This window comes from Equus caballus, chromosome 4, assembly GCF_041296265.1.
Source record: "Equus caballus isolate H_3958 breed thoroughbred chromosome 4, TB-T2T, whole genome shotgun sequence".
Taxonomy (NCBI): Eukaryota; Metazoa; Chordata; class Mammalia; order Perissodactyla; family Equidae; genus Equus; species Equus caballus.
Window position 1 is genome coordinate 92,935,595 of NC_091687.1, and position 9,448 is coordinate 92,945,042.

At 39.3% G+C, this 9,448-nt stretch overlaps 1 protein-coding gene across 3 annotated transcripts in view; it reads left to right on the top strand.

Annotated features, from left to right (window-relative positions):
- The window catches only part of BPGM (bisphosphoglycerate mutase), a 28,899-nt gene extending 19,713 nt beyond the window's left edge, over nucleotides 1-9,186 (top strand). For all 3 annotated transcript variants that reach the window (XM_001500706.7, XM_005609418.4, XM_014739343.3), the window contains exon 3: nucleotides 8,223-9,186. In XM_001500706.7, coding sequence (XP_001500756.2) covers nucleotides 8,223-8,401 — 179 coding nt within the window. In that variant the 3' untranslated portion in view covers nucleotides 8,402-9,186. The remainder of the gene's footprint in view (nucleotides 1-8,222) is intronic.
- Nucleotides 9,187-9,448: the final 262 nt, after the last annotated feature.

Below are 9,448 nucleotides of genomic sequence, written 5' to 3' on the forward strand. Positions count from 1 at the left end.
AATCCCTACTAAAGGGACTGCTTTACTGATTTTTAACAGTATAAACAATTACCCATGCTGTGCTCACGAGTCCAGATGAAAGCAGGGCCCACCTCTCACTGGCTCAGACATTCTCACAAAGCACCACCGTGAAACCCAGGCTCAGCATCTGAACGTATCCTGTACTGCAGTGTTCCAGACAGGCGAGTGTTTCTTTCTCTGTGGTTGGCATAGTCACTTCCTGTTTGTTTCCTCCTGGCCCACACTGAAGGAGAAGCCAGGTACTGAACTGAATGAAGCATTAGGTGTAGTCTGCATCTTGCCAGCGGAAGTGGATTGTTTAGTCTGGGTTCCAGCACAGAACTAGGCAATTTCAAGTGTGGAATAAGAGCGGCATGCAAGAGGCTCAGGAAAGGCAGACTCGGTCCCTGAAGAAGGGCGTGCAGCTGCACACGTAGCAAGGCAAAGAAGTGGTGAGATGAAATTAGAGAATCAGAGAGGAAAGGTCAGCAGGGATTAGCTGTGGGGACAGGGACTGACAAGTCAGTCACCTTTGGCATTTTAGTGTGATAGTTTCAGAAGCACCCAATTCATACCTCTCTTATGTGAGGCAAATACTTGTCTAGTGGTATGGTTAAGCTTTCTCTCATTATAAGTGTAATTGACTTATAGAAAGCTTTATTTTTAAAAGTTGTAGGCCATTTAACTATAAATTTAAATGTAGAATGAGTTCTCTCTGCCTTATTCTAAATTAGAGGTGGTTATTCTATTAACATGTTAGAATATTCAAATAACTCATTTCTAATTGTTCTCCAGCCTGCCTTTAACTTGTTCATATATAGCGTTCAAACCTTAAAGAATTATAATTAAAAACAGGTGGATCATCTATGCAATTCGGAACCTTTTGTGTCACTCTTATTCTGGCAGTAGAAGAAGACAGAACTCAGCACAGATCGCCCAGCAGAGGGGTTTGAATTGTGACTGACTTGACTGGGAAAGGGAAGTGGGACATGGCTGGTAACTCATGGTGGAATGGTTTGATCGAAGCTATTTTCCTCTTGTTCTAATCCCCCAAAATATGCTTTATAGAATTGGGGGATTGTCCTCTTGTCTTGCAACAAATCTGTCTCCCTGAACATCTTCTCTGCTATTTCCTGATATTCAAAAAGTGTTTGGGAGCAAACACTTTGGAGAAAAACAAAGAAAATATATATGAGATAAATTTAATTTGAATTGTTTATTTCGTTAGCCCTACATGCAGACAACCTTTTATTCAAGCTTTTCTTTTTTTCTTTTAAGGTAATAAAAGGATCACAATCTTTAATCAAGGCTTCAACAGTAAAAGACTAGATATAATTTGAAAACCCAGAGAGTTCAGATTTATTCATTTCAGCCATGTGCCAAGCGTTCATTAAATCAGGCACTGTTCTTGGTATAAGGATATAGTAGTGCCTACAGTTGGGCATACCAAGTCCTTACTTTCAAGGAGCTTGTGTCTCCATTTTGATCCCTTTCTGAAATTCGGCCACTACTGTCTCTGGCAAAGTCCTCAAATTGCTTTCATGTACGGGCTTTATGCATTAGAATTTTTAATGTTTAATTTTTAATTTTAATGTTTCATTCCTTATAGCCTTTATTTATGTGTAAGAAGTAGATCCATATAATACACACAGTTGTAATAGTGGATCGTATAGCTAAATAATTTCTGGACCGTAGCAGCCAATGCATAATAGTGTTCCTTTCAGTTGAACAAACACTTACTAAATTCTTGCGGTGGGTAAGGCACTGTTCTAAGAGCATGAGTGATACAGGGACAGATAAAACATGGTCCCTGTTCTCCAAAGCTTGTAATCCTGGTGGGAGAGGCAAGCATGTGCACAACCACCTCTAACAGAAGGCGGAGTGTGAGTGCTGTAGTGTATGTACAGTGATCTCAATAACTGGTTCCTGTTCCTGCTACAGTGACTTGGGGGATGGGGCTTGTAGGTACAGATTTGACTTTCTGAAGCTAGTCCTGCATGCAGAAGATAAAGTTGTTTGAATTTCTCCCCATATTGGCCCTGAGTTACCCCTTTGACTTACCCCCAAACTTTCCTTATTTCTTGCTGGAAATATCCCCGTCATTTAAATTGATTACAGTTGCCTCCTAGATGCTCCTATGTGAAGATTCAAGAATTCAAGACAATGACTGGGGACTCATGGAGGAGTGGCTGCAGAGGGGGAGTGATGGAGAGGGGTAGTTGCAGAGTGGGCACTCTGTGATGTTTCCTTCAGAACATTCTTGGATGCTGTAAAAAATCGAAGCCAGTTATCAGACAGGGGATGTGATATCTGGTCACTCGTTTTACCTTTCACCTGATGTTCCAGTTAATGAGTTTGTAATATGATATTACATAATGTAGTATTGATTCAGTTTGGTTAATCCAGTGCAGAAGCATTATTCTAGCCTTAGGAGTTCTGTTTGCTTAACTTTCTTAGGACAGAGAATGTGGCTAATGCCAAAATTGAGTAATGAGTAATGGCTTCCCTGTGGTTTTTCCTGGTTTGCTATTTTAAAATTTCAATTGCTTTAAGTCTTGTTGACTGATTATTAACCAGTCTAAGTATTTTAAATATTTGTAAGTAATTAGTCTGCTGTGTGTGTGAATGGCTTGAGTAGTCATTAAAGTGGAATGTCAACTTTTATTTAGTTATTGGAAATGTTTCTATTTTTGTTGAGCTCTCCTTCCCTCATCAGTGAAATATTGTCATTCTTGTGGCCTTTGTTTATTTGGCTCTTTGGTTGGGTCCCACACAAAAGTGGGTTGTTATCTAAGCCATAGGCATGCACTTGAGACTGGTGCTGTGAAAGAGAGGACCTGTTAGACCTGAGGCCATGGTTAAACGAGTGAGTCCCATGTGCCGCCAGCCTCTCGCCAAAGACCTAGCACTCTTTTTCTGAGGTCACAGACTACAACTCCTAAACCTTGCCCATCGTGATCCCAGTATGTTAGCTCTTTCAAGGGGGTCTGACAAATCTGTGCATGCCCTTTACTAGTCCTGAAAACATGAGAACACTGGGTGCTGGTGTCCAGTTAGTACCCGGGGCAGTGCATGCACACAAGCATTCTCCTCTCTTCTTATGCTGTGATGGAAATAGCCATAGACGAGTCAGATGACCAGAGTTGAAGTCCTGGGATTTGGGAATGAAAAAAAAAAAAACCAGGTCCAGTTTTACTACCTTAACAGTCTTGTGACTTGCACAGTTTTATTTAACTTCTCTGAATCTGTTGACCGCTTTTTAAAATAGCTTTATTGAGGTATAATTCACATACCATGCACTTCACTCATTTAAAATGTACAGTTCAGTGGCTTTTAGTATATTCACCATCCTTTCATCACCACAGTCAATTTTAGAACATTGTCATTACCCTCAAAAGACAACCTATACCTAGTTTTCACTTCCCAGTCCCCCCATTACCTCTAGGCCTGGCCAACTGCTAATCTATCTATGTCACTATGAATTTGCCTGTTCTGGACATTTCATATAAATGGAATCATACAACAGGGAGTCCTTTGTGACTGGCTTCTTTCACTTAACATGTTTTCAAGGTTCATCAATGGTTAGCATGTATCAGCACTTCATTCCTTTTTATTACCAAATAATATTCCATTGTATGGATATACCAGATTTAATTTATCCATTCATCAGTTAATGGGCATTTCACTCTTTGGTTGTTATGAATAATGCTGCTGTGGAGATTCACGTACAAGTTTTTGCGTGGGCATCTTTCTCCTGCGTATATACCTAGGAATGAAATTGTTGGGTCACATGTTAACTCTATGCTTAACTATTTGAGGAATTGACAGACTGTTTTCCAAAGAGTTCACAGCATTTTATACTCTTAATTTTACAGTGTATTAGGATTCCAGTTTCTCTCTGTCCTCACCAACACTTGTTTATAATCTGACTTTTTTATTGTAGCCATCCTAGTGGGTATGAAGTGGTATCTCATTGTGGTTTTGATTTGCGTTTCCCTGATGACTAATGATGTTGAACACCTTTTCATGTGCTTACTGGCCATTTGTATATCGTTTTTGGAAAAATATTCAGGTCTTTTGCCCATTTTTTAATTTAGTTATCTGTCTTTTTATTATTGAAGTATAATACTTCTCTGTATACTCTAGATACACGTCCTTTATCAGACACATGAGTTGCAAAAATTTCCTTCTATTCTGTGGGTTTCATTGCACTTTGTTGATGGTGTCCTTTGAAGCACAAATGTTTAAAATTTTTATATGCCTAGTTTATCAATGTTTTTTCTTTTATTGCTTGTGTTTTTGGTGTCATATGTAAGAAACCATTCCCTAATTCAAGGTCGTGAAGATTTTACTTCTATGTGTTCTAAGAGTTTCATAGTTTTAGCTCTTAAATCTAAGTCTTTGCTTCACTTTGAGTTAATTTTTATATAAGGTATAAGGTAGGGATCTAACCTCATTCTTTTGCATGTGAATATACAGTTGTCCTAGCACCATTTATTGAAAAGTTTATTCTTTCTTCATTTGATTATCTTAACACACTTGCTAAAAATCAATTGATCAAAAACATGAGGGTTTATTTTGAACTCTCTGTTCTATTCCATTGATCTATATGGCCATCCTTATATAAGTAACTCATACTACATGCAAGTACCACACTATCTTTTATTTTTCTTTTTTGAGGAAGATTAGCCTTGAGCTAACATCTTCTGCCATTCTTCCTTTTTTTTTTTTTTTGCTGAGGAAGATTGGCCCTGAGCTAACATCCATGCCCATCTTCCTCTACTTTATATGTAGGATGTCTGCCACCACATGGCTTGATAAGCGGTGCATAGGCCTGTGCCTGGGATCTGAACCGGTGAACTCCAAGCCGCCAAAGTGGAGCACACGAACTTAACCACAGTGCCACCAAGCCGGCCCCCACACTATCTTGATTACTATAGCTTTATAGTAAGTTTTGAAATCAGGAAATGTGAGTCTCTCAACTTTGTTCTTTTTTTTTCCCAAGATTATTTTGGCTGTTCTGAGTGCCTTGAATTTCTGTATGAATTTTAAGACCAGTTTGTCAATTTCTGCAAAAAAAGTCAGCTGAGATTTTGATGGAGATTGTGGTGAATCTCTGTTAATTAGGGCAATATTGACATCTTAATAATACTAAATCTTCCAATCCATGATCATGGGATATCTTTCCATATATTTAGTTCTTTAATTTCTTTCAACAATGTTTTGTAGTGTTCAGAGTATAAGTTTTGTACTTTGGTTAAATTTATTCTTGAGTATATTATTCTTTTTGTTGCTATCATAAATGGAATTATTTTCTTATTTTCATTTTTGTTTTGCTCATCACTACTGTAAAGAAGTACAATTGATTTTTGTAGATTGATCTTGTATCCTGCAACTTTGTTGAACTCATCTATTAGTTCTACTAGTTTTTAGTGGGATTGTGTCATCTGAAAATAGAGATAGTTTTTCTTCTTCCTTTCTGATCTGGATCCCTTTTACTTCTTTTGTTTTTGGCCTAGTTGCCCTGGCTAGAACCTCCAGTACAATGTTGAATAAAAGTGGAATGTTTAGCCATTTTAAAATAAAGTCTTAGGTCCAGAAACATTTGCAAAGGTTAAGAGTTGGTAACGTTGTAAAGGCACACAGTCTATAAGCAGTGAATCTGAGATGCTGATAGATGTGTACACTCATAGTTTCTATTTCTCCTGGTCAACGTTAGTCAAACACGGTCATTTTTGCTAAATAGTTGTCTTCTAACAAGTTGATTTTTGCAGTGAAAATTTAGATTAATTGGAGAAATCTATAAAATCCATCTTTCTCTCCAATTCAGTAAGCAATGTGCTTACAGACTCTGGGGACAGATAAAACATGGTCCTTACATGATAGATGAATGTAAACAGTCAGTGTCCCCACTTTTCTCATGCCTCTAGAGTGCCTCTACTTTTCTTAACCATTCAGAATAAAATAAAGGGACTGTGGTACTAGAAGAGACTATCCTCCCTCATTTTATAAATGAAGAAATAGTTCAATGGAAGTAAAATCCTGGCCAGGGTCACAAATGTCCTTCCCAAGAGGGATATAATAGGCCCTGAGTTACTGGTTAGTTGAGTGAGTTAGGCCTGAAGGGTCCTCCGAGAGGACCTTCAAAGCTTCCCTGGATTAGGGGTGAGAAGCACTGGGTTCCACAGCCTCAGTGGTCACCTGGCTCTAAACCACGTGCCGTTGAATTCTGCTTCTGCTGTCTCCAAGGGATGCGTGTGGCAGCTGCTGTGCATCCAGCTGTCAGATCTGACCTGATGGAGCCACAGGGCTCTTAGAATTCAAAGCAGTCATCTCCCAGCTAAACAGCTGGCTGTCTGGTCTGGATTTATCTGTTCTTGCCAGCTTTAGTTTGGGATGGTAATCTTGTGTAGAGTTGCAGTGTGGGGTTGGGGGCTTGGCAGGGCAAAGTAGTGTTTTAGTAGCCTGCCCTTTAAATCTTCTACCTAGAAGAAAATTCCTGGTAGTGAAGAAGAAACACTTATTGTGCTATGCTTTTTCATGTATGTTCTCTTTTAAGTGCATTCCTCCTACCCCAGACCCTTTGTATTGGTGATAGAGGAAGAATGTGTGTGTGTGTGTGTGTGTTTGTGTGTTTAATTTGACAGAGGGATTGGAGGCCCAGAGAAGTTACTTGCCTAAATAAAGTTCTCTAGTTAGTATATTGAGGGGGACTGGCAGAGGAGGAGATGGGCAGTGTACTTGGAAGAGACCCTGACTTGCAAGTTGGGATTCTTTCCATTGTTTCATAGCTGCTTGAGAACGTACAGTTTGTGCATATGGGTTCTTAGGTAGCTCTTCTGGGCCTAGAAATGAAATTCTAATAAAGAACTGCACCAGTGGTTGGGATCCAGTGCTGTAATTCTGTGACTTTTGGCTGGCACTCATAGTTATGACCATTAGTTAATTAAAATGACAAAGTGCATTGATAACTAACTGCTAACAACTTATTCTGCCATCATCACCTCCCAAGTGAAGATGAACCCCCTTGCACTCTCCTTGGAACTTTCTCCACCCAGGTCCTTACTTTCAATATAGAACAGAGGCATATGTTTAGAATTTAAAAGTCTATGTAATAAAGCTGTGTTTTTAAAGTAGATAATCTGAATAGTTTCAGTTGCCTTTCAATCTCTTTTCTCCTCCCTTCTCTTTGCCCATTTTGAACTCAGAGAAACTTGAAAGGCATTACATCATACGATAGTTACCGATACCTGGGTTTAAATTCAGGCTCTGCTATATACTATCTGTGTGATCTTGAGTTGTTTGCTTAACCCTCTCTGTGCCAGAACTTGTTACGTGGAAGAGTAATAGCTCATGTCCTCATAGGATTGTAGCGATGATTAAATAAGTTAATACATATAAAGTGCTCAGAAGAGTACCTGGTGTATAGAATATTCTTAGTACATGTTAGCTGTTTATTGTTAAAAGCAGTCCACAATAGTAAAAATATTATCACTACCACTGCTAGTACCACCCTTACTACAACTACAACTCTTCTGGTCAAAGTTGAACTACCTGTAATTTACCTTATTTAAAAAAGGATTGAATGAGGCTTGTGCATTACACATATGTTCCTCTCCTAGCAGTTGGGGTGTTAAGGGACCAGGAGAATGAGGCCTCTTTACAAGGCCTGTCTTATAATCCGTTCCTGATTCTCCTTGATTGTGCTCCCTAAGCATCAAGGGGTGTGTTCCTCCTCGACTGGATCCAGCCCAGGGCATTCCACACTCAGTGTTGGGAAACCGACCACATTCTGATCAATTGAACTAGATTCAGTGATTAATTTTAGCCAGCCTGGGGACAACATGTAAAAGGAAGAAGACAGAAAACTCTCCTGGTTCACTTTCAGAGTCTTCAAGATTGATTCCTGTGGAAAACACGTAACACAAATGTGGTCATGGAGAGAATAATTTTCATTCCTTTAAAATTTATATAGGAAACAGCTAGGAACAGGTTGCCCCAAAAGGTATTTACTAAGATTTGGTGTGATGTGAATTTCTGTCTTAGCTTTTTTTTTTTAACTTCTAGGGAGTTCTTGGCTTCCAGGAACTTTAGCTGGAATCTGTCACCATCTCTGCTGACATGCACTTACCATGGGACTAAGTAAATGTGCAGTTAAACGACTGAACAAAACTTCCTCCTTGCTTGTCTTTAAAGCCTTATTCCTTCCTCTCAATCTACAGGGATCTCAGACGAAGACATTATCAACATTACCCTTCCGACTGGAGTCCCCATTCTCCTGGAGCTGGATGAGAACCTGCGTGCTGTTGGGCCTCATCAGTTCCTAGGTGACCAAGAAGCTATCCAAGCAGCCATTAAGAAAGTGGAGGATCAAGGAAAAGTGAAACGAGCTGAAAAATAAAGTCTTTCCCAAGTGCTGGCTTGGAAAAGCTGCAAAAGGAGTAGCATGCAGTGTGTTCAGGATACTGCTCTCTCTCTCTCTCTTCATCTCTCTCTCTCTTTTTTCCTGTTTTTTTTCCAGAGCTAGGCTGTGGGGTAGAGTGTGTATAGGTAACTAGATAACTTATGTTGGCTCAGATAAAGGCTTTAGGATGCCCGAGTGTTTATGTCATAAGCCTTATGAGTTAGCTCTCCTGCTAGCCCTGTTTGAATTAGCCACTAATTCAAATTAGTAACCAGTGGGGCTTAGTCAGTGTCATCAGTTTCTGAGATGGGAGAGTAACAAGTGGAGGTAAATTTTAAGGTATATGTCACTCAATAAATTATTATCAAGTCATCATTGACAGGTACCACTTAATCTAATAAGTGGTTCACCTTTATATTTACTAAGACTTTCTGGGATAATAGTAAAGGATATTAGATAATACACTATACTTAAGTATTTATTACTAGTCTTTTCCTCTAGGAAAAGGGATACCTCGATAGTTAAGACCAGAGGCCCATTAAATGGGAAAGTCACAGATGGGTTCATCCAAGACAGCCAACAGCAGACAGCAGACCCTTTGCCTTGTCTCTAGTCCAGAGATATCCTTCGTTTGACATTTGGTGGAATTCCTCTTGGGCTGCTAGAATTAGCAGCATATAGACAATTATAGCTGTTGTTCTTTTTTGTTTCATTTTTGGTTTTTGAACTTTAATCTTTGGGTACTTAAAACTGGTTTAAAAATAAAATTCTGTGGTCGAAAATGATATGACCAAAGCATCTCCATATGACTGATAAGTACTAAGTAAGGGCCTCTGAAGTAGTCTTTAGCTCGTAACTTCCTGTAACACTGAAAGAGTTGCACTTCCTCCAACACATGGACACTCCTAATTCTCAATAAATTGAAGGTCGGGGTCAGGGGGAAAGTAGCGTATAGTGGGTGTAATTTTATTCCCATGAGCAGGGGAAATGGTATATTGGGGCTTGTCACGTACATTTGTTGTTCATCAGCTGAGGGCAGAAGAT